This window comes from Solea solea, chromosome 9 (assembly GCF_958295425.1).
Source record: "Solea solea chromosome 9, fSolSol10.1, whole genome shotgun sequence".
Classification (NCBI taxonomy): Eukaryota; Metazoa; Chordata; class Actinopteri; order Pleuronectiformes; family Soleidae; genus Solea; species Solea solea.
In genome coordinates, this window is record NC_081142.1 from 12,311,217 (window position 1) to 12,337,016 (window position 25,800).

The following is a 25,800-nucleotide window of genomic DNA, read 5'->3' on the forward strand; positions in this document are numbered from 1 at the left end:
TAGGTTAGTAAGTTGTCCAAAATGTGACAAAAAGGTCATAGGATAGTATGTTGTCCAAAATGTGACAAAAAAGTCATAGGTTAGTATGTCGTCCAAAATCAGTCAAAAAAGTCATAGGTTAGTATGTCGTCCAAAATGTGACAAAAAAGTCATAGTATAGTATGTCGTCCAAAAACAGTCAAAAAAGTCATAGGTTAGTATGTCGTCCAAAATATGACAAAAAAGTCATAGGTTAGTATGTCGTCCAAAATCAGTCAAAAAAGTCATAGGTTAGTATGTCGTCCAAAATGTGACAAAAAAGTCATAGGTTAGTATGTCGTCCAAAATGTGACAAAAAAGTCATAGTATAGTATGTCGTCCAAAAACAGTCAAAAAAGTCATATGTTAGTTTGTCGTCCAAAATGTGACAAAAAAGTCATAGGTTAGTATGTCGTCCAAAATCAGTCAAAAAAGTCATAGGTTAGTATGTCGTCCAAAATGTGACAAAAAAGTCATAGGTTAGTAAGTCGTCCAAAATGTGACAAAAAGGTCATAGGATAGTATGTTGTCCAAAATGTGACAAAAAAGTCATAGGTTAGTATGTCGTCCAAAATGTGACAAAAAAGTCATAGGTTAGTATGTCGTCCAAAATGTGACAAAAAAGTCATAGGTTAGTATGTCGTCCAAAATTTGACAAAAAAGTCATAGTATAGTATGTCGTCCAAAAACAGTCAAAAAAGTCATAGGTTAGTATGTTGTCCAAAATGTGACAAAAAAGTCATAGGTTAGTATGTCGTCCAAAATGTGACAAAAAAGTCATAGGTTAGTATGTCGTCCAAAATGTGACAAAAAAGTCATAGGTTAGTATGTCGTCCAAAATCAGTCAAAAAAGTCATAGTATAGTATGTCGTCCAAAATCACTCAAAAAAGTCATAGTAAAGTATGTCGTCCAAAATGAGACAAAAAAGTCATAGTATAGTATGTCGTCCAAAATGAGACAAAAAAGTCATAGTACAGTATGTCGTCCAAAATCACTCAAAAAAGTCATAGTATAGTGTGTCGTCCAAAATGAGACAAAAAAGTCATAGTATAGTATGTCGTCCAAAATCACTCAAAAAAGTCATAGTATAGTATGTCGTCCAAAATCACTCAAAAAAGTCATAGTATAGTATGTCGTCCAAAATCACTCAAAAAAGTCATAGTATAGTATGTCTCCCAAAATGAGACAAAAAAGTCATAGTATAGTATGTCGTCCAAAATCACTCAAAAAGAGTCATAGTATAGTATGTCGTCCAAAATGAGACAAAAAAGTCACAGTATAGTATGTCGTCCAAAATCACTCAAAAAGTCATAGTATAGTATGTCGTCCAAAATCACTCAAAAAAGTCATAGTAAAGTATGTCGTCCAAAATGAGACAAAAAAGTCATAGTATAGTATGTCGTCCAAAATGAGACAAAAAAGTCATAGTACAGTATGTCGTCCAAAATCACTCAAAAAAGTCATAGTATAGTGTGTCGTCCAAAATGAGACAAAAAAGTCATAGTATAGTATGTCGTCCAAAATCACTCAAAAAAGTCATAGTATAGTATGTCGTCCAAAATCACTCAAAAAAGTCATAGTATAGTATGTCGTCCAAAATCACTCAAAAAAGTCATAGATGTCTCCCAAAATGAGACAAAAAAGTCATAGTATAGTATGTCATCCAAAATCACTCAAAAAGAGTCATAGTATAGTATGTCGTCCAAAATGAGACAAAAAAGTCACAGTATAGTATGTCGTCCAAAATCACTCAAAAAGTCATAGTATAGTATGTCGTCCAAAATTAGACAAAAAAGTCATAGTATAGTATGTCGTCCAAATTTTGACAAAAAAGTCATGGAGAGTGTGGGCAGGGTCATACAGTGACACACTGTTCAGATCCAGAAAAATAATCATAAAAATCTCTAAAGAAAGTCTTTTCCTGCCCACAATTTCCAGCCTACCAACAATTTTTACATAAAAACACTGGTGGTCTCACCCTGTCTGTTGTTTTCATTTTCAGTTTTTTTTTTTTTTTTTAAATCACCTCAAAGCAAAGTTAGGGAGGGGCTTGTGAGTCTCTTTCTCTCTCTCTCTCCTTAAAACTTGGAGTTTAAAAAGCTGATTCCACCAACATACCACTTTGTCTAAATACTTAAAATTTTAAAGGTTCAATCCACCCAAAATTGGCAGCAAGAAGCCGCAGAATTTTCTAGTTGGATCTATTGTTATTTTTCGTGAGCCATCAGCAGAAAGTGTTGCTTTGGGTGTAATATTATGTCCAAAAATCACTGACCTTGGGAAAAGAATCGTGAATTTATTTTACTGAGATCAAGTTTATCATCTTCAAGTGGCCATTTTCCTCCATCCTAGGTATGATTACATTAGAGTGAAACCATGGTTTGGGAGAAAAAAATGATCGGGAAATGGTAAAAGACAGGCAGTTGTTTTCTGCATGAAATGTGCTGGAATGTTAAATGTTTGATTCCCAACAGACTGGTGGAAAAAAATTTTGTTTTTTATGAAGAGGACGTGAGGGATGAATTTCAGCGCGTTGTTTCCCATCAGAAAACCAGTGACTGTTGATCTTGGCCAGACGTTCAGTTTAATCAAGTCCTCCCTTCACATTCCCAAATACTTAGGACATTTTAACAAGTCCACAGTCTTTCCTGCTACTTTTACATGTTGGTCTAGAAATGAGATTGAAATGAGAAGTGAGAACACACACACACACAGGTCTCTGACGCTAATGACAAATCCATCCTTGTTATCCTCAGCATGTGACGCTGCAGTGAGGTGCAGGGAAAAGCCTCAGCTGTTTGATGCAGTGATTCCACAGATCCTAAATATAGAGACACAGCTGAGCGATGAACTTTCTATTACAGGATTACATTCCTGAAGATGTCGTTTGTTAACCCTCTGCGTTCCCTCCTCAGGAGGGAATGTTTAGTCATGGTGAAAATCCTGCTCCTTTTCCATGTTCCTTTTTTTTTTTTTTTACCAGAGCAGAAGTTCTACTACATCCATGTGAGTTAAGTTTAGTCAGACTGGGCCTCTTTACTCAGCCATGTCTCTATTTTTGTTTCTTGTATTGAAAAGTGTTGGATCTCTGTCTCCTTAATTATTCAGGGTCATTCAGAGAAGCCTGGGTTCATTTACACAAAGGCCCATTAGCTCAGGAAAATCTTCTGGTGCCCCAGGCAAACTCTTATTTTGGAAACACGGCACTGTTAAAACTGAAAATGATAAAGTTGCTGGCTGTTAGATTTAAAAATAAATCTGCCAGACAGATTTTTCTGAAAATTACGGTAGTTTCCATTATCCATGTTCCTCAGTCTGTGCTGATGATTTTGTTGACCCATTGTTGATAACTTACCATGACACTGACATTTATCAGTTATGAGTGTGGTTGTATGTGGTACTAAATTATACAATGTGTCGCCTAGGACTGCGGTCAAGCAATCTGACACTTGGTTGTCCATGGTGAAACTTTATCTGACTTCAAAATAAACATGAACCAAAGAATGAAGCTGATTTGCAAGGAAATCAGCATCCACTTTTCAAAATAAAACAGTGAGCTCTGTGTCTCTCTCTGTGTCTGAGTGCACGTCTTAAATAGGAAAATACAGCTTCTAACTGGATTTTGAGCAGGTGCATGACTGTAACTGTACAGTTTTTGAGACATTGACATTTTTAACAAAAAAATATATCTCTGATTAAAGTAGCAATAAAAACACAATTTTCCATAGGTTCTGGACAAGACTGGCTGGGTTGTGTTCAGGACATCTATGACGATTAGCATACTGGAAATCAGACATTTCTACTGTACAGTGTTTGAGAAGTTTCAAATTAAAAGGCCTACATTGACATTTTAATCAACATTTTTTTTATTTTTTTGCAATAAAAACAAAATTTTCCACGAGTTCTGAACAAGACTAGCATGCATACAGTTGCTATACACACATACAGAAATTTCAAGTACAACCCTGATATTTTTTATCTAAGTAATTCTCAACTTTGATTTGCTATAAAAGCACTATACTGGAAATCAGACATTTTCACTGTACAGTTTTTGAGAAATTTCAAATGAATTGTCCAGGATTAGTGTTGCAGAGATTTGATTATAAGGTGAGCCGACCAAGGATGGAGTTTCTGGAGTCAGAGATGAGTTAAGTTGAAGAGCTTTATTGGAAGCACCTCAGATCTGAGGAGAACTGAGACACATGAACAAGTAGATGTTAACAGTTAACAGTCTGCCTGTGAGTCCCAGAGTTAGGATATGCAAAGGGTTTTGGAGGCCTTTTGCTGCTGATCTCGGCACAGAGAGAATGCACAATGTTCACTATGAACAAAAACCACATCAGAGAGACAGAACATCGATGAGCAGTGCATTCATGATAATCATTAAACAGTTTTCTTATAAAGAAAGTGTCTCAGAAATTAAGAAATAGGTCTTTATAGGGACACAACTTTTTTTTTTTTTACAAACCATGATCTAACCTCTGAGTTTGGATTTGTGCTTTTTAGGCAATGTGAAGACAAACTCCAGATTCCCAGATGAGGTCAAGTGCAATGCTCCATACAAGGCAAAAATGATCCCATGGTTTCATCCAGTCACGCAGGTCAAGTTGTGGGGATGAAGCTGGAAGTCGGCAGCAGCCGACGTCTGTCAATGATCTGACCCACGAGGAGGAGGAAGAGGGTGATGGTTTTGGTTTGTGTGAGCAGACGGAGAATGTAGTCACCGTCTGTGGATGCAGTGATGGTGGTGATGAAAGGGTGGAGGGTCAGCTGTCGTCTAAAGAAAACAAGCAGACCCACCGGAGAGAGCTCCGCGGTCAGGTCAGTGACTGGATGAGGTTGAGATCCCTGAGAGTTTTTTGGCTGCACTTGAGGACGAGTGAGTGATGTGCTGATGGTCCATGATCAGGCTGTGCACCAGATACACTGTTTCATCTCCTTCACACAGAGCAAACTCAGGATGTTGTGGATTTTGGCCGCGGTGACCCGCAGCTTGTAAATTTGCTTCTATCTCAGACGATGAAAGGACAGACCTCCTACACGGAAACAGTGTGGATGAGATGATTATACTCCCAGCTGACTTTTATACACATCCAGTGCTTTTTTTTAAGTTGTGCTTACTTATTCCTTCTTTGTCTGTGAAATCACCAGTGAGCTCAAGTCAGGTCACTTGTTTTTTAATTATAAGAGCTAGTCAAATTCAAGATTAAAGCCTGTGGAGCAACAGCACTGTGCTCCACAGTGAAAGGCAGAAAGTCAACATGTAAAATCTTCTACAGAAACCTTGGTGCAGTGCAAGTGACTTGGAGGGAGCTCTTTTAAAGCTTCATCTGTGAACTAAACCTCAGGTTTCATAATATATACATTACCAGTCATACATATGGAAACGTTGGTTTAATTGTCTTTTCTTTTCTTAAAATTACTTTTCTTATTTTTGCATATTTTCTTTAATTATTTGGACCTTGAGTCAGACAGGAAATGGATCTTACGCAACATTAATCACTCACTAATCAACAGAACTCTTAATGTTAATAAGTGTATGTGTGAATACTAAATGTATATATTGAACGCAGTGACAGGAAGTACACCCCATGAAATAAACAACAATAGTACAATAAGGGAATCTTAATCTTAATAAAGCAGTTCCAGGTACTAGAGTTTAAGGTTAATACTGTGATATTTGAGTAAAAAAAGAAAGATATAAAATAAGCAATTGATAGAAGAAAACTATTAATTGTTAGATGTGGTTAAAGTTAACCTTAATTCCTTCCAAATATGTGGAGGAGAAGTTTCTAAGTGCAGCTGGTGATGGCCTGGTTACAGTGATGAGCGACTGATGCATCAGCAGATGCAGTTATTGACCCTTTTTTTTTTAATGAACATCTTCAGGAAGTAGAACACATTCCTGGTCTCTGTGCCACATGACTGCCTGTTTACTCAAACCCTGCTCTGCCCCTGAGTCTAAAGTTTAGTGTGTTGACGTTGACTCAGCCCCTCTGAACCCACATAGGGCCGCTGATGTCAAAACAGTGTAAAGAGTTATATAACGCTCTCTGATGTTGCTGGTGTCTGTCAGCTGCGGCCAGACGCGACAAGTGGCAAGTCCAAGTACTGTGTGTAGTCCCTGAGCGACACTTGAGCTTCTTATAACCTCTGAGCTTGTAAGAAGCCAAAATTCCACCGCTGATGAGAGCTGCATGAAGCTCTGTTTAACTCTGTGAAACTACTTGTAACTACTACTTGTAACTGTAAGCTACTTGTGATTTGCAGGGCAGGTCGAGGGTTGATGTGCCCCTGAGCAAGATACCAAACCCCTTTAACTTTGTAAAGCTGTGTGAAGTCACATGACGTTCTGTAAAGCTGTGTGAAGTCACATGACGCTCTGTAGAGCCATGTGAAGCCATCAGGTTTTGATCTAACTGCTGATTATTATATAATCCACTGGTTTTGTCAGGAGAACTTGCTAAACGTTATGTCTGAGTTGAGTTTTTTTGCGGCTGGGAAGAGAAGGTTTGGTTTCCTCTGGCTGTCAGAACAGCTGGACACCAGACCTGGTGGTGGAGGGGCAGCAGCAGCTGGGGAGACCTGCTGGAAACGTTGACTGCTCGCAGCCGTGTGGAGCACTGCTCTCTGGGGAGGCTTCAATCAGAAAAAAATCTCCGTCGGTGCAGCTGTGTCTGCTTATTCTGGAAACATCTGGAGAATGAAACTTGGATGTGCAGGATGGTGAAGGTGGTGCAAAGTGCGACACGTTACTACTCCAGTGTCTAACACCCAAGCCGCTGCCACCACCTTTTGCCCACCCTGCCCGAGTGAGTGTGAGAGAGCGATGGAGGACATGAAAGTGTTCTGCTAACACTGTGCTCATTCATTCCCTCTGTCCATTCATCACCAGCATTTAGAGAAAACAGGCAGAACTGTTTAGATTCCCAGTACAAGACTGCTCCAGGATATGAAACCTGAACCATCAGTGTTCTTCAGCGTGAACATGGGTGGAGCAAACATCAGCGTTTATGGCTGAGGATTTGGAGACCACACAAACACGAGTATTTCTGCCAGTGTGAAGGATTTTATACTGGAGGGGGGTTTTTTTTCCCTCTGAGGCAGAGAAATAAAGGTTGAACTGATCAAGTCCTGAATCACGGTGCTCTGTTAGTTAAATGGTCTGAAATGACGTGCTGATCCTGCACACACTACAACATCTACACATCGTTTCAAGTCATTATTGTTTTTGCTTTGAGCTGACCAAAGAAACAAGCAGGATACAAGACAAGGCAACAACAGAGTTCCTGTGTGTATATACCTGTAGCAGAAATCAGAAAACAATAGAAAAAAAGACATTATTGACCAGTTTCCTCAGCAGCCATTTTAACATGTTTTAGCAGGAAAGGCTGATGCGTTACTGATGAACCAGCATGCGTCATAGAACCGAGGAAGCTGGAACTTAGCCATGATTCATTTCAGTAATAGCTGCTACACAAAGGGCCCATTCCATAACCTTTTTGCGTCCTTAAAGCAAAGGAACTGAGAGAGAGAACTCGACTTCTACAGATCCTCTAGAGACTGTTTCAAGCCATCAGGAAAGACTGTGATCAATCTCAGGTGTGTTTAGAGAGAGCGAGTGCATCTTTCGGCTCTGTTCAGCAGACAGGTTCCTTTAAGCGGAAATACTGGATTTCTACTCTTAACAACAACTACTACTACTTAACAAACAGCATTTGAAACATAATTCAATATTTGGATTAAGATCCTGGATGTAACTGTGTGACTGGGGATTCACAATGTCAGCTGATATAGGGCTAAAAGGCGGGGTTAAAAGAGTTTACGAATTCTATCATATGATATTCTATTGGAGATCATTTACTCCTCAGAAAAACGTTTGAAATGAGAAATAGGCTCAGACTCAGACGTACAAACCAAGTTATTTTTGCAATCAGCAGTGTCACCCCCTGGTGACAGTTTCTGTCCTACACTGAGGCCTACGATTCAAAAGCATGATCAGTGACCTCAGTGACCTCAGTGACCCTCAAGATGTGTCGTAGGGTTAAAGGGTGACTTAGAAAAGTGGGCTTGAGACGACAACACTGTGTGTGTTTTTATAACATTATTCTTCTCGATGCATACATCTTAAATTCAGATATCACATACTGGACACATGTACTTTATACTTTGACATCATATACTGTCATTGTGCCCTGCAAAAAAACACCTCCAACTCGTCAAGAAGTGAATCATGAACTTGAAGTTTACACGGTCCAGTCTTACTAAGATTTTCCTGAAACGACGCAGTCAGTATGTTGATGTGATGCAAATCAAAAGTCGTGTAATTCCATTTGGACTCCCGTGTGGGAAGGAAGTGAAATGATCTCATCTGACTGGCGTCCTTTTTTTTATTTGTTTGAAGAAAGCAGGACTTCGGTCACTGCTGGACTCGGTCGTTTGTTATGTTGTGTAGTTTGGTCTCTGCCAGTGTGAGCGTCATTAATGGGGCTTGGCTCTCTGCGCGTTTGTTCACATCGGGTTTTTTTAATGGAGGGAAACGTCTCCAGCGACGGCTCTTCATTTCTCCACAGGCGAGCAGACCACAGACTTCCTGGAAAAGACCTGGCGGCCGAGGCACTGAGCAAAGCCCATGAGCTGGCACATGGCAGGTGACCTTTAATCTCACCTCAGCTGAATTCTAACTCACTCAAATGACTGGCAGTCTTTCAATAATCAGTAAAATTAGTTGGCCAAAGTCATATTACATGTTTAGGAAATGTGTTATCAATAAAGAATTGTCATGACCACACGCTTTTGAACGAGTTTACTCTTCTTTCCTCTTGTTGCCATTGAAGAACAAAAACAAGGCGAGACACAGCGTATTTTATTCACCAGTGAAAATTTTAGATTACTGTCATTACTACTACTACTTTTTAATTTTTCCACCTGTTACCACTGTACAGTGTGTACCATGACATGAATTTACACTGTATTTCTCTCTCCTTTCAGTTTCTCAGTGAGTATTTTGTTGTCTTTGTGTTCTTTTCTTACGAGCCTCACTGCCTGCTGCACATCTGATTTCCTTTGGGATAATAATAATAACGTTGGAGCTGAAGTTAAATCACTATAAATGGGTTTGCTCCTGTTCTGAGGCTCTTTGAATCTGCACGAATGTGTGCGTGTGTAAAGGCAAAGCAGCTCTATTTGTACGGTGCAAGTTAATGTGCTTTACATAAAAACAAAAGAACGTCTACAAGTCGGAAAACAAAAACCCCGATTATAATGACAGTATAAAACATTTCCCATCCAGTATTTTTGCTATTAACACACAGGCACAAAGGCTGATCATACGCAGAACATCAACTTTTATTGTTGATATTATTTGTTGATGTAGATTGTTTGACAAACAAACTGGCTTTTTCCTGTTCTGTCGTTACAATGTGTTGCTTTGTTCTCTGTGTGTGTCATTTCCTGCCTCCTGTGTGTCTGTGCGTGCAATTAACGCCACAAGGTTTGTCCTAAATAATAACACAAAATATTTATAAATTAAAGTTATGACATGCAAAACCATGTTTCAGGGAGAACAACAAATACATTGACACGGACCAATAATCTGACTATAAGTCTTATTCTGAATCGGAATAAAACACAGTAAGATATCATAATACGCTTCTATAACGTGACTGAGATTAGAACACTCCATATGTTTTAATCCGATTCATTTGTTGAGACTTTATGCAGGTTAGATTATTATGCTGTATGGCAGTGGTGTCCATGTGAACAGATTCAATGACAGTTTTGCCACTGATGCTTTGTTTTACATGATTGATGTTCATAAAAAAACTGCTACATTAAAGGGCCAGTGTGAGGAAACACAGGCGTAGGTGTGATGTTGAAAGCTTCAGTGCAAATGCAGAAAGAGTGGACCTTTCACTGAAGCACGGAACATCTTCTGCCCTGCAGTCAAACGTTTGTTTATATTGGTGTTAAATATCCGAGCCAGAGCTGAAAAGTGGGTCAGTATTGGTGGGACTGCAGGTGTTTACAAGTTTTCCAGATGGCAACAGTTATTTAGAAACTGCTTTTTGGTGTCACTCTGCCTCACCCTATTCATTTTGTGTGAGAAAAGGAGAAAAATCACTGACCCTTGCCTCAGTATTTGACTTATTATATTTGAGTATTTAGGTGAATTATGAACGTGCTTTAACTGGCGATAAAGACGTGTTTTTTGGAAACGTAAGCTTGCGGCAGACTAAACATACACGTTGGCTCACTATACACACACACACATACACACACACCACAATAACTCACTGTAAGTGACAGGCACTACTGGCCTGCATGCCTCTCATTTACCAGCTGCAGGAACAAAGAGCGTTGACTTATTAACAATGGAATGGGACTGGACAATAAGTCCACGAAGGTTGGCACGGGGATGATTTAATTTGTGTGTATGTAATATCTTTTTTCTATCACCGTGTCAGTTTATGTTCGAGTTAAACTGTGTGTTAAACATGTTCAAGATTCATGTCACTAAACTTTTCAAGAAATAAACAAAGTGAGGTTCAGGTGAGGTTCAAAACCGTGACGAAAATGGACAGAGCGAATCGATTAAAACATTTTATGACCTCAGCTGCTCTCACAGGCTCTATAAATTTAAAACACGTCAATTAAAAAAAAACAAAGACTTACAGCAGAGCTCCCTCTGCTGGACACACACCCTTGAATGGCTTCTAAGAAAAACAGCAGAGGTGTTTTACTTCAGAGCAACAGCAGGTATTCTGTATGATTTTACTCAAGCCCAACAAACAAATACCAGTTACAAACGTCTAGAGTAGAGAATTATAGTATGTATATTATATTTATAATAAATGACATCCTGATTATTGTGAGTTTGTTAAAAAAATGTTTAAAAATACAGAGAAGAAGAAGAAGAGAGTCACTACAGAGCAGCGCTGTGTATATTTAGTCTCCAACATCAGATTGTAACCTTGGAACCTGAAAATGATCTTGTTTATGAAAGGCAAAACATAATAGGCCTGTTCAGCCGGACTGTTAATAGAACTAGGGTACAATGGCTGACTTGATTAAATGCTGCTTTGCTGTGTTCAGTGGTGATTACGGAGGAAATGCTCTGCCTTTGGAAGGATGGGGGGAGAATCTTCTATGGTGCTTCAGAAAAAGGAGAGAAATGTGTGTTTTTCCTAATTATTTCTTACATCTGTACATTTTAACAATTGTTATTTAATGTGCTGGAGTCTGATGAAGACATATAATGTTTCTAATATATGAAAATGGATGAATCTGAGAAAAATGTATCAGATTAGAGCAATACTTAATAAAAGTAAGTGGACGGGAGTAACTTGTTTTTTTTTTTACTTCAGTGATGAGAGTGCGACATGCATCTAACGATATAATGTTTTTTTTTGAAAAAAAAAGCCCATGTCTGGTCTGTGAGACTAAACACCAGTCCTGTTCTCACAAACACATTAGTGTAATGAATTTTTACAAAGCCAGACGACGCTCACTGGCTCAAATCAAATCTCAACACAAGGCAAAAATAAAGAATCAACATTCAGTGACGAATCATCTCTGTCCATGTGTATTGAAGTCCTTAAACATTACAGGTAGAATATACAGTACATGTATAATGGTGTACAGACAGGCAGTAATATATAAAATAGGCTAAAATTACTGATAGGATACTAAGAACAGCATATACAAAAGCTTATTTAATGATTCAAGTACCTCTAACTTTATACGTTGGTTCTAATGCATCTGTACAAAATGTACAAGAATTGTATCCCATGTTGCGTCGGCCAAATATTTCCTCTCACATCACATCTCGCCACAAAGTGTAAATATTGAGGACAAGTGAAGCCGTTTCATGTAACCATGGTAACCGTGGCCACAAGGACTGTAATCTTTAGGATTATAACTTTGAAGGAGCTGTTCATATTTCCCCTGTTATTATCAAAAACACGTCTGAAGAAACTGTAAAAATAAATAAATTAAGATTTAGCAAAAAAAGTAATATTGAAACAAATTATCTGTGTGTGTGTGTATATATATACACACACATATGACAAATTAAGATGGGATCCCGTCCAGGAGTGAACACGACACTTTGTATATATGTGTGTATATATATATATATTTATACATCTGTACATTTTATATATATACACTCACACATATATACATATATATACATACACACATATATGTGTGTGTGTGTGTGTGTGTGTGTGTGTATATATATACATATACACATACACATTCATGTTCACTCCTTCATTTTTCAGTCCTACATCGGCATGAGACCAGATCTACTAATTATCTCTCGCCATTTTAATTCCACAAAATAGAGAAAGCTGAAGAGCAGATTGCTGCTCGGACTCAAGCAAAAAAACAACAACCCACAGCTGACAAAATTAAAATCATTTAAAAATGTCCAAAAACCATCTTTTTTTTTTTTTTAAATACCACCTATTCAAACACCAAATACGTAAACAATGCGTTTACTTCCATAATATCAATGTACAGTTTAGAACACGTCAAAGTCTTACCATCAAAAGTGGTAAACATCAGTGGCCGTTTAAGACAAAGACATTTGTGCAAACACGTGAAATGATATTGCCATGAATACGCAGCTGAGAGCTCATTAAAAACAAAACCATGATTAAAAAAAAACAATGCTTTAACTCATCAAGACGATCCTATATGCAAGAGGAAGCACTTCAAAATTAAAAAAGGTAGTAACTAAGTCTATCTTTACAAGTGATGCAGCACACATCTGATTTTTAATGTTTCAAAAAAAGAGAGACACTTTCTGTTGATGTAACTCCGACAAAATAACCGACAGCACCTCTACATTCAGACTGAGTTGAATCATTACCTGATTTTCTTTGATTTCTCTTCAACACTGTACCATTCACTTGTTGCAGTAAATCCTACCGAGGAACGGAGTTTAACAAAAAAAAAAAGAAAAAAAAAAAGGGTGAGGTTTCCCTTTCAAATCAAAATGAAATTGATGGACGGGAGCTTCAGCCATGTCCAGCTGTTGTGGCACTAACCGGTTTTAAGGCAGATGTTTGGAGAGGAACATGATCAGGTGACTTTTCCATGTGGAGGCAGACGTCTCTGCTCGGTTGGTGCTTGGACAGTGTCTTTATTTCCTAAGTGCTAGTGGACGGTGTTGGTGCGGTGTAGCGTCAGGGTCGCTGCGAGTCGTACTGCTGATAGCGGTTGAGCTTTTCCGGGTCGTTGGAGGCCATGTGGGTGAAGTCCTGGAAAATGTCCTGGTAGGTTTCGTCTCCTGTGAGGACAGTGAGGAGACAAGATATGTGGGACAACAGAAATAATAATAATAACAACAATAAGTTACAGTCATTACAGCCTCCACATGCAGGTGTGGATCAGCAGTGATTTGCACAGTGTCATCTGGGGCCTGATTCAGAAAAAGAGAAAACTCTGACTTGACAAACACAGAGTTCCCCACATTTTAGGGTTATCAAACTCAGCTTTCACTAAACCTGCTTTCTGAAACAGACCCCAGAACAAGAGAGAAGAAGAAGAAAAAAGGTCGGCCATACCTGTCAGAGATTCTGCGTGGCTCGAAATATGAAAGAGATGAACTCAGAAGAAGGAAGAGGCAAGAAGCAAATGTTTGTGCCAGTTCATTAGTAAGTGGAGAGAAAAGACTGACTCGGAAAGAAAAGACAAGCCCACAGGGATTAGTTTTTGTCAACAACTGTATTGTGTTTTAAAGTGCAGGATTGTATGTACAAAAATACAGTTGTGTTGGCCCCAAAGAAAACAGAAGAACAGAAGAAAGGCACAAACTCTGGGGAGAAGAGTGAGAAAACAGAAGCAAAAATACAAAACCAACAGAGATGTGGATGAGAAAGAAGAGTGTAGCAGTTCTCTAACTGTTTTGAGTCCAAATTCTCAGTTCTAGCTTCTTTCTTTTTAACAGAAGAGGCATATTAAAAAATATATTTATTTAAACATCGAAAGGATCATAATTAAAAAAATACATCTCTAAATATTCAGTGCGCAATTTAGTAAATCCATGTTTGAATGCCCACAAAAATCAGCCTTCACGCTGAGAACCACTTCACTGCTCTGCCTCTACACACAGAAGAGGGGAGAAACACTCAGAGTTGAAAGAACTGTGATTTTAATTGAAAAAGAGGTGGAGGTTTGATTGCTGTGGTTATTTCTCCCTCTCTTTCATTACACGTGAATATCCCTCATCAGGGCCATCATCCATCAACTGATTGGAGGCAGTGATGTGGTGACCCTCATGAATTTGAGAGAACGGCGAGCTGATGCTCGACACAAGGCGAATCCTCTCGCAAAGCAAAGCAACATGAGGATCGTTCAGGGACTGGAATCACACACTTCAGACTCTACTCTGCCTCTTCTGCTAAACACCACATTCCTACTGTCATTACTGGTGTGTCTGCTGTTGACCTTTAAGGCAACGGCTGCAGGCAAATGTATTCTGTATTCCTCTCTACCCACCAACAACCACTGCACGAGCTAAAATAAATAAATAATAAATACTAAAAGAACAGACAAGAATGTCTCGCTGCAAGTCCAATACATTCCTGTCTTCATTTATAAAAAGTGAAAAATGACCAGAGAACACCATTCACTTTAAAGAAGAAGCAACAGTCAAAGAACAGTGCTTAGTTCTTGCAGTTACCTACAGCAGCACAGCTAACTAGCCCTCAATGTAAAATGCTTTATTACTTTTCAGAGATCGGACGACAGTTACGAGTATTCTCATGTCATCAACTCACATACATGCACAAGTCCCTTTTCCCTTAAAGTCTGAGAACGTGAAAACAAATACACCACAATCAGTAAACCCTATTCAAACAAGCAAATTCAAGACGCGACGCACTGTTCTGCCAGCAGCAGGGGGCGCTGCTCTAAGAGTGTGATTCAGCAGAAATGATCAGTTACTCAAAGTGCTTTCAGGATGAGGGGAGGAGATAGCAGATGAAACTGTGGTACTTTGGGACATCAAAGAAACTCAAGGAAGCTCCAAATGAACCCCCTGCCACATTCTTTGTGAATATCTCCTTTGCTTTTTTGTAAAGCTCACATAAGATCAATATAAATATAAGCTATTAATATCAGTTGATAAAAAGCTATACTTGGATATATGTGCACACATTTCTAGACTATTGCACGTGTGGCTTTACGACACTGATGATTTTGTCATTCGACACCGTGGCACTAAAAAGCCCTTTCATCTTTACAATTCTGGATTTCCCCCATGATTGCGGCGAATGAACAATCACACTTTACAAATGAATTGACTAATAACCAGGACCATTATTGTCGTAACAGGAAGTAAATACATCACAATCAATTTGAGAAAGTCAAGGATGTGACCTTCACCGCTCTCACTCTTGTGCAACCAGAGTCACCCTGAACTCCGCTTATTTCGCCACTGACTATAAACAAACGTATGCACATCATTTACAACATATACACTCTGTATACTTATGATACATTTCCTAGATAAAATAGAGTAACATTTAAGAGCAGGCATGTCACATGAGTAAGATGCATCATGTTTTTGGGACAAAGAACACTTCAAATAAGTAAACAGGCCTTGAAAATGGTTAAGACTTGAAATGCGGGCTTTACATTCATGGGTAAAGGTACAATAGTTGCATAACCATTCATGGGAATGTGCATCAATTACATCTGAGGAGTGAAATTTACAAAGGAAACTACAATGTTTAAAAACACACATAATACCTCTCCAGTATGATAGTATTATTGACAAAAAAATATCATTCAAAAGTCAGAATTATTGCCAGATAGTGAACCTGCCTTGACTTTGAGGTCCGAGTGTAACTGGAATTTACCGTTTTTTGCAAATATGCCGTGATTGGTATTGAAAATTATTAGATGAAAAATATTTCTGCCCATCATAAAAATCATTGGCTACAAATCAATGAACACCTCAAACAGAGGGCTTCAACAAACGCAATAGAAAGTTAGGACAGTAGAAGCCTTGTAGTAAAAAGTTACACCTTTTTTGTCGTTTTTCCATTTTGTGCTAAAGATTCTACAGTCACTGAACTGAAAAGGGTGAATGTTCCACTTTGGAACAAAACTGCACAGTTAATGTCCAGAGTCAACGGCTTTAACCCTGTCACACTAACACAGTCTAGCACCACTAAACCACACTGAGGTGCAGTTTACCCAGCACCAGGTTAAAAAAGAGAGTTTGCATTCAGAGTGGCAGCAGAACACAGGCGCACGACTGACACAGCTCAGTCATCGCAGCCTGTGGATCAAATTTTTAACAAAAACAAACATCTCTTAAAAATAAATTGCTTCTACCTTGTGATCAAATAGAGAATTAATTATCTGACTCTGAAACCAGGGCTTTACACTTTCTGGTTTCACAGTCAGTTGCTCTCTTGTTTGAAAGAGTGCTGACAGTTATTAAGTTTCATCCAGCTGCAGGCTAATAAACTCCTGCATGCACTTCCTGTACTGCATTTCAGTGGGGCTGTTGGTGTTATATTGACCTGACTGGCTGTACGGCCCCTCCGCCTCTCGCATCTCCTCGTTCATCTTCGCAAGTCGCAACCTGAGGAAAGTATGGTAAAGAAACACGTTGTTTAAAATACAACACTGAGTTTATCTGATTTTTCTCTTCCTCTATGCTGTTGAAGTGGTGACACCTTGTGGTGAAAAATGTGCAGTGTAATGACGCCAAACAGCTGTATATACTTGTAGCAAAGCACCAGTCATTGTTAGATGTCAGTTTTATAGCTGGTTTTTGTTTTTGTCTTTTCAGTTTTTATCTGCCAACAAATTAACTGCACATTATCCCTTTATCTAAAAACGAATTCACAATAACTGGTATTTTTTGTAGCATTTACTTTCCACACACAAATTTTGAGAGCATAACATTTAAAAACATCACTATCTGTGGTCAGTCTTTACTTGAGCAAATTAGCAAAACAACAACGCCTCCAGTGTCAGTTTAACAGTGTGAGCTAAGACAACATTATAACACAAGACAAAAAAACATAAAATAAAGACAATCATAATTAAAAAAAAAGACGATAGGTATAATGACACTTACAAAGTGACGATGTCAGCATTGGCCGCCTCCACCGCTATAGTTAATGGTGTTTTCTCGTCGATGTCTGCAGCATTTTGGTTTGCTCCTCTTTTTAAGAACAAACACACTTGTCTGGAAAACAAACATCATACATGATCATAGTTATTTAACGCTTTTCAAATAAACACTTTCTTAGTGAGAGGTTGGTGGAGTAATGACAGTAGTGTAGATGTGTAAACAGACCCTGTGTGTCCCAGCATGGTGGCGTGGTGAAGGGGTCCTCGACCCTGAGCGTCCTGCTGGTTCACATTAGCTGCATTTTGAAGCAGAAACTCACAGGTGACGAGTGAACCCTGAAAATAAATGTACACATGAACATTGGTCTGTGTGACAAATAAATTGACACATTTTTTTTTTGTCATGTCCACACAAGCAAAATGCACTGTTTGCACAGGTCTTCATGTCATCAATTACTGACTATGCAGTCAGTAATTGATGACATGAAGACCTAAGTTCATCACAACACTGACGTGACTTTACATTCTAATTAAAAATGTACTGACTGTCATCCAACTAAATTTAAGATATAATGTGTAACATTTCTCCATTAAATATCTAAAAGTGATAGTTATATATTTGCTAGGTAGTGTTCTTACATTAGCCAAAAACTTTTCCAACACCTTAAAAAAAATCTGTATTTCAATGGATGGTTTCACTTTGCCTGCTTCTTAATGACATCTACTTCACTGTCTTTGTGATAACTTTCAAAGCAACCCCCCATGAAACACCAGAGTAGAGAAGGAATAATAATAATTTTTAATTATTATTTTATTGTGTTATTTGTCACAAATGGATCACAACTTCTCATTACCAACATGATCAAACCAGGTGTTTTTGTTGCTGTGTTGATTAAGAGACCCTTGGTGGTAGAAATTACACACTGGGTGTGTATTTTTATTTTCTAAGCATTATTAAATTCCCTACAACAGGAACACATTTCCTGTCATTTCAGTTTGTGGTCTTGAAAACTATCCAGTAAATGGCACACTGACTGGATCATCTGTAGGTCTGAATGGTCCCAATGCGTCACAAAATCTGTCCTCAGGACAGATTAGAGACTTCCAGTAGTTTCCTAATCAGTGCTCATACGTTAATTTATTCGTAGCCACTGAGGGCCATTTAATTTCTTTATTCTGATGGTTAACACTGATGGTTAACACGACAAGGAGAGCTTTGACTCACTCTACTCCTCTCGTCTCTTTGTTCTCGTTCTGTCTCTGTCACTCACACTTGCACATTCTCACACACGGACAGCAGACTGGGGTTGCAAGTAATGAATATTTTCATCGATTAATCTGTCAGTTATTTTATAATCCTTTAGTCCTTAAAATGTTGAAAAATGTTGATCAGTGATTTTCAAACCTCAAAAGGATGATGTTTTCAAATGTCTTATTTCGTCTAGAAACCAAAATTATTAAGTATACACAGCAGACACATCTATATAATCAGAATTTTGCAAACAGCCATGACTGGGTGGGGAAGCCCAGATCCGATAATAAGTGTGAACAGTCGTACTTGGCCATTGTGCAAGAGGACGAATGTTCCTACCAGGTCTAAACGGGGTCACACTTACACCCTGCACTGCCATGATCAACGGTGTCCTCTTGTCGTCCTCAGTGTTGACCCAGTTGACCTCAGCTCCGTGGGCCAGGGCCTCTGCCATGTCTGGCAGACTGCGGGCACATGAAGCCCAGTACAGCTGCAGACCTGGACTGTACTCTTTGGGCTCATAGAAAACCATCTCCTTACAGGGTGATGGAGGAGGAAGTGTTGCAGGCATGGGCATGGGTGGAGACTCAGCTGCATCTAAGAAATGGTGACAAAGTTGTGGCAGGACGTAAACATGTGATAATCTAGCAGTACAACTGCAGTTTGAAATTAAATTTGAAATTAAACACCCGTGGTGTGCAAAGGACTTTAGTTTGGTCGCTTTCATTCGGTGACAATGGACATGGAGTGCACGTGTTCATTGGTCTCACCTGCATCTGCCAGGCTGTTACTGGATGGAGTAGTGGCCAGCATTTCCCTGCTTCCATCAGCGCTATTTTGAATACCACTGTCGGCACTTTTTACTGTAAAGCAAAGAGCCTGGGTCAGTTTTACAAACACATCATTCACTGTGTTAAAAAGGGAACAGCTTCCTGCTGATTGTGTTTGTGATCAAAAGAAAAACACATACTGTATTTATTTTATCTCATCACCTGCTCAAAAATTTCATCAAGAGCTGGTGGTCCTAATATTTTGTAAAATAAGTTAAAACAAGTGTTCCCGACTGAAATCAACATAAACAGAAGTAAGAGACAGATTATCACCATCACCTTACGTTGCAGTTGCCTTCAATACCAAAAAACAAATAGGACAGACAAATGCAAACACCAGACACTGATGATTAAAACCACGTGTGAGAGAAACACTCCCTATCCACCAGGAAAAAACAAAACATGGTATGCTTTGCAATGCTCTAAATATGATGGGATGGCCCATTAGGAAGGAAATAAGGAAAAGATGGAGGACAATTATTCCACAGCCCCAAAAAGCAAGAGGAGGAATGGACAGAGGGAGTGGAGAAGCAAGCGAAACTCTGAGCATTTAGTACTTACTGCTCCTGAGCTTGGAGGAGTTGTCAAAGTAGGAGAAGAGTGAGTCAAGCTCGTCAGCACAGAAGAGAGAGTCGCGGCGGGCCTCCAAGCCGCTGGCCACAGCTACGCATAGATGGGAGGTTGGATATTGGAGGGTAAGGTGTGTAAATTGTGTGTCAAAGTGAGGTTGGAGGGGTTTCGGGGGAGGCGGTGAAAGCAGGGGTTAGTCCGGAAGCACAGAACAGCCAGGAGAGGAAAGAAAGAGGGTGTGAGAGAGGAGAAAGAAGAGAGCAGGGTGAAAGCATAGATCATTTAACTAACAGCTCAGCTGACACTGGAAGAGACAGACTACGAGAAGCAATGGGAGGCAAAGTAGGCTTCGAAATAATGCTGTTCACAAAGAACATACAGTATGCTGATGGGTGGGCACTTACCCTAACCCTTAATTGCAAAGAAAATCACATTAGGAGCATACAACAGAGAAGATGACAATGGCTGTGTCTTCTTGTTGCAGTGTCATTTTGTGTCTTAAGAAGCACTGGACATGTATTTTCGGTAGGTAAAATCAGATTGTTATTCAGAGATGAGGGAAAGGTTATTGTGTGTGCTACTACTGACCTGTCTGTCCTGAGCTATTTGAACCAGGTCGGAGTTTGGGTGTAGGTGGAGGCGGCCTTGGGGGCAGATGATCAGAGCTGCTGCTCAGCCTCTTCTCTTGTTTGCTCAGAGTAACCACTTTGTTGCGAAGCTCCTCGTCTGACGGCCGACGCACAAACCGGCGATCCACGTATTTGGCTTTGATGTAGGCCTCCATCTCCTGTCTATCAGGAACCACAAGTGTAGTTTGTTTGTGAGTAAGGTGAGAAATTTAAGCCGCACTTCGGCTTTCCACTGGTAAATATTTAATATCTACTCTAGAATTTGTTTTAGTAACTTTAAGTATCAACTACTTCACAACACGAAGAATCAAAAATGCTCTGAAGGAGCACATCCAGTGAGAACTTAATCAAGAGAAGATGATAAGCACTTGTTTATTTTCTCTGAGTCACAGTACCTCGGGTCTCCTGGCTGTGGTTTTCTGGCTCCTAGCTCCTCTCGTCGAGCCTCATAGATCTGGTTGATCACCCCATTCCCCAATTCACACATTAACTGTGGAGAATAAAAACAAGGTGATAATTGGTTAACAACTGGATAATCATGATCACACAGAGATTGTTCAGAATATCAGTAAACAGAATCTAAATGTGTGGAATAAAAATATTTAGTGAGTAAGATAGCTCTTCCTAAAAGGAAGACTTAAACAGTACAATTGAGGTACATTCTTTTCAGTGCTAACCTTTAGTAGTTCTGGTTCCCATGTATCCAAAGTCAGAGACCGAACCTTAGAGAAATGCACCCCGAGACTCCTGCAAGTGACACAGGCAAAACCCCCCACAAAGAATTCTTTAACATTGTCAGTGTAGTGTCAATCATTTTCATAAACGCCACAGACATAATATGGGGGTCTATTTTTATCAGGTTTTTGTGTTTTATCACAAATAATGACAACAATCCTGTAGATACAAAATATAGTTGTTACAGTAGATAGATAACTGGAAGTGTAAATTGCAAAAATAAAAAAAAATAAGGGAGAAAGAAATTGGGATTTACAGATTAAACATATTCAGTAATTATATATATTATATTATATTATATATTACCACACTGGTTAAAATCATATTGTGATTAGAGAGGAAGTTAGTGCTTTATATGGTAAACATGGGGTCTGACCTGACCCATCTACTAATGAAATATTTTAATCAAATTTATCTACATAATCGGTGACTCATTATTAATGGACCCCATGTTTTGACTGCCACTCTGCTGATCTGACCCTGTATTTGATCGGATTCACTTGAAGAAATGGTGTTAATCTCAATCTGATTTTAGAATGAGTGAAATAAAAATGTTATTTAAAAAAAGGCAAATAACAACCAAAAACACAGTTACACGTTACCTGTGGATGCCGGAGCACTGTATACAGAGGGTGATGCCCAGATTGATGCTGGCCCAGCGAGGGTCAGGCTGGCCACAGTCACAGCAGCAGGTGTTACCCGGGATGGCCAGGACCTTCTGCAGGGCACTCTCCCCTTTCAGTGACTTCTCCTTTGGCTCTCCACCTGAGTCCAGACTCCCTGTTGATGTGGACGACTTCCTGTCCAGCTTCTACCAAGCCAGAAAAACCCAATATATAAGCAATGATCCAAAGAAAATGTATTATATTATTATCATTATTATTATTATTATTATTATTATAATAGAAGATTATTATTTATGTTCTCAGAAAAGTGCACTTTTCATTTTGAAATGAAACCTGAGCTTGTCTTGTGTGGAACACTACTGTTTCAGATTTTATAAGCATTGACTATGCTTCTCAATGCTGCTCTTCAAATCATACAGAATGCAGCAGCAGCCGCCTGGCTCTCATATAACTCACATTCTCACATCCCTCCACTGACTCCCAATTAAATTTATAATGGACATCAAAATGTGACTCTTAATGTACAAAGCCAACCATGGTCTTGCCAAAACCTACATATGATAACTCTTCCAACCTCGGGCTGCAGCTTATGTCAGAGCTGCAGAATTGGTACATACCTTCAAAAACCTTCTAAAAACACATTTTACAAACTAGTCTTCCTGGTCTGACAATCCCTGAACTCCTGTTTATTCTAAACTGTCTAAAGTGATCTTCTGCATATTATTTATTGTTGTTTTTATGTACTGTGCAACACTTCACTGGGGTTTTATATGGTAATATAAATAGATTGTTTAAGGTTTAAAAGTCTATGTCTTTCTTTGCATCTGCATTTCTTTGTCTTAATTAATAATTTGCAAACATCTAAAAGGCCTATTTGGTTTTTACCTCGCCATCTTCTCCCTTATCTCGGAAGGCAGAGGCGATGCTGTTCTGGACGGCTTTAATCCAAGCCTGACGCAGCTTCTCCGAGTCTGCCTGCATCATACAGCTCCTGTTGGGACACGGAGAAATCAGACCACTTCTACATCTAATGGATGTGAGCATGCACATGTGGCCTAAAGCAGGTACACAACCATCTTTTTAAAGATAAACTCTGTGCTTGGGACATTTAAATGACTCAAACTTACTTGGTGGGTGACACCACTTCAAAACAGAAGCGACGCTCTATGTCTTCACAGTGTTTGACTGTACATAGTCTCAGATCCTCTACCACCACTGTGGGGTTGTCCTGAGGGGATAGCAAAGCAACAGTTAAACACAATGCACAAACACCAATGTTCCTAATAACATGCAGCTTGTTTTGTCACAGTATCTATTTCTCTCAATTCAAACACACCCATGCTAATACACAAACAATTAAATGTTTGTCTTGAAATAGATTTTTTGTCTTGCATTTTATTAATTCACATAGGGAAATCCCTCTCTTAATTCAACCCATTCGCTACTAAGAACCTTCCTAGAATTTGGAAGCAGTGGGCAGCCCAGCCCTTGATCAGGATTTGAACGAGCAACCCTCCATTTCCAAGCCAAGTTCACTTTCCAGTAGGTCATGGACTGCCCCTTTGCCGACAAGCTGTTATTGTCTATCTGCTGTTATAAAGCAGCAAAAATAATATTTGGTATAGGTAACAAAACAATGCAAACAAAGGTAATACAATGGAAATTAATTTGAATATCTTAACATCTTCACATACAGCTGTGGTCTGTCTACAATTGTCTGCCAGCAGCCTATTAAATAAAACCTGGAATGGTATTTGAGCTCTTAAGTTCATTACATGCATATTTGATGATGGTTCAGGGAGTCACTTGACATACCTTAAATTTCTTCTGGTAAACTAGCTGGTTGTTTTGGATGGAAAACCAACGCCTGAAAGGAGATCATAAGTTTATTTAGAAAAATAAAAACAAAGTCACAAGCAGTTGTTAGTAATGACAGTCTGCATGACATACAATCAGAGACAAAGCTGATGAACAGGTCAACTGATTCGAGAGGGACTGTGTTTCAGCTCAAGTCAGAACAGTGTATATTAAACTAAACTGGTATATTCTAAAAAAAAAAAACTACTATATGTGCATTTTTACAGAAAAAAACAGTGCCTTAGGCCACAATTTCTTTGACATAACATTGGAAAAGGAAGAGCATGTAAGCATGAACATAGGTATCATTTAAGGTCTAAAACCCGATAAGACAAAAGTGGCGGGGTGGTATGACTCCCAGGAACTGTATTAAAATGTTTAATCAATGTAGCCATTAAAATATAACCTCTTCCGTCTCATACAATTATGTTCTTGTGGCCATCATATAAAAAAAATCCTGATCAAAGCATGGGCACTTGCTGAGGCATTGGTTGCTCTCATAAATCCACAATCAGTTGTTCTTTATCATTTAATGAATTCACAAAACCTATACCTATTCCATGTCTTGAAGGCATTGCTGGCCCTCTTAAACAGATAACCCTCCATAGCAATGCCGTTGTCTGCATCCACATTGTACTCCAGCTTGGAGTCATCATTTGAGAAATCCTGAAAAAAAAAACAGATGGAAGGGAGGAAAAGAAAGCAAACAAATATTGTGTTAAAATCATTTTCCCACATTATCTCAAGAATTTATTGGTACTGGTGATTTTCTTTTGGGTGTAGTTTGACTCCTTTCCCAAAGTCTTGTAGAAAACCACTGATCACACTGACCAGAACAAAGTTTCACACTGCAAACCAGAAAACGCAGAAACAATTGCCTTATGCTTTTAAAGAAACTATTGCAACCAATGCATTACCCGTTTAATATAAATGGAAGTCCTCTGGTGTGGGGCTATCTCACAACTTCTTTTAGATTTGTCAATATGGCTTTAAGTGAAATGATAACAAAATAAATTCCATAGTAAAAAACAAATACATACAGCATCTGTTTTATTAAAAAACAAACAAAAAAACAATAAAGATAATAAAGAAAGTGGTTAAAGTGTAACACGCATTAACAGCTGTACTTCCCCCGATACTCTAGGTATTCAGCTAGGTGGTTTGTGAAACAGTTATTGTCCTCTGAGAAGAATGACCTAGCTTACCTGTCATGCATCCCTTTTCCTCTCTGACTTTGCTTCTGCTGTAACTCAGTCTGCTGCTCTGTCATGAGCCTGTCCCTATGACCGGGCTATCTTTAACTACCTGAGCTGCTGCCACACTTTCCAAACACCCTCCCAGCTTCCTCAGTTTCAAGTGGCACTAGAACACCCTGGTGTGTGTAATTGTATTTGTTATCATCTCTTTAAGATCTTTTCTGGCATAAACACTGTTTATCCAGGTCAGGTCAGACCAAAACCTGGTCCCAATGAGACAGAACCTCAATTCTAAAGAACTGTTAAGGACTAGGATTAGAATTAACTGTGGTTTATTGTTTAGGCTCTCCAAATGAATGGAAGTCAGTGCAGTGTCCTTAGAGGAATGGCTGCACAGACCTGTGTGTCTTTGTCGAGTCAGTTTACATGTAGTGTCATCATCTCAATATCTAGGCTTGTGACTTTAAATGACTTGCTGACTCATCCTCAATTCATCTTGACCGTCAAATGAAATCAATGAGAATAGTTTATAATGGAAAATGTGCAGTGCTTTATTATTTGTAAAAACATTTGATCAAAACAAACCAAACCAAACCAAAGGCTCAACATTCATCAGCCTGTCAAACTCAGTTTTACTGACTATCTGTAAGTTGTTCGATATTACATTGGGAAAATCAAAGCATACAGCAACCAATGATTTACGGATTAAAAAAAGACAAGACTACAAATACTACCTCTGACAGACTACACTAGAGCAAGTACACTACAATAACATTAATAATCCAGTGGGCTTGAGTGAAAATAACCTCAGTTTTTCAGCAGGAACTACTGTCTCATGTTTACTTCTTGAAATCAATCCTGCACATTTTTGTTCTTGATGGTTCTATGTGTGATGTGACAAAATAAATTCAGATTTCTCAAATCTGAATTAAAGTGGCTACTATTCTTAACTGTACATTAATGCTCTACATTGTAGTTGA

General features: G+C 38.9%; 1 protein-coding gene across 2 annotated transcripts in view; it reads right to left on the minus strand.

The window, feature by feature from the left end:
- Positions 1-11,580: 11,580 nt before the first annotated feature.
- Positions 11,581-25,800, minus strand: part of LOC131465492 (arf-GAP with coiled-coil, ANK repeat and PH domain-containing protein 2-like) — a 43,227-nt gene continuing 29,007 nt past the window's right edge. Inside the window, exons 11-25 of one of the 2 annotated variants that reach the window (XM_058638210.1) lie at positions 24,178-24,290; positions 23,583-23,634; positions 22,895-22,995; positions 22,653-22,758; positions 21,744-21,952; positions 21,084-21,153; positions 20,802-20,896; positions 20,366-20,568; positions 19,769-19,870; positions 19,148-19,240; positions 18,742-18,974; positions 17,352-17,461; positions 17,130-17,240; positions 16,567-16,628; positions 11,581-13,319 (exon numbers count right to left, since the gene is read on the minus strand). In XM_058638210.1, coding sequence (XP_058494193.1) covers positions 13,216-13,319; positions 16,567-16,628; positions 17,130-17,240; positions 17,352-17,461; positions 18,742-18,974; positions 19,148-19,240; positions 19,769-19,870; positions 20,366-20,568; positions 20,802-20,896; positions 21,084-21,153; positions 21,744-21,952; positions 22,653-22,758; positions 22,895-22,995; positions 23,583-23,634; positions 24,178-24,290 — 1,764 coding nt within the window. In that variant the 3' untranslated portion in view covers positions 11,581-13,215. The remainder of the gene's footprint in view (positions 13,320-16,566; positions 16,629-17,129; positions 17,241-17,351; positions 17,462-18,741; positions 18,975-19,147; positions 19,241-19,768; positions 19,871-20,365; positions 20,569-20,801; positions 20,897-21,083; positions 21,154-21,743; positions 21,953-22,652; positions 22,759-22,894; positions 22,996-23,582; positions 23,635-24,177; positions 24,291-25,800) is intronic. The other variant, XM_058638211.1, reaches the window with a different exon arrangement.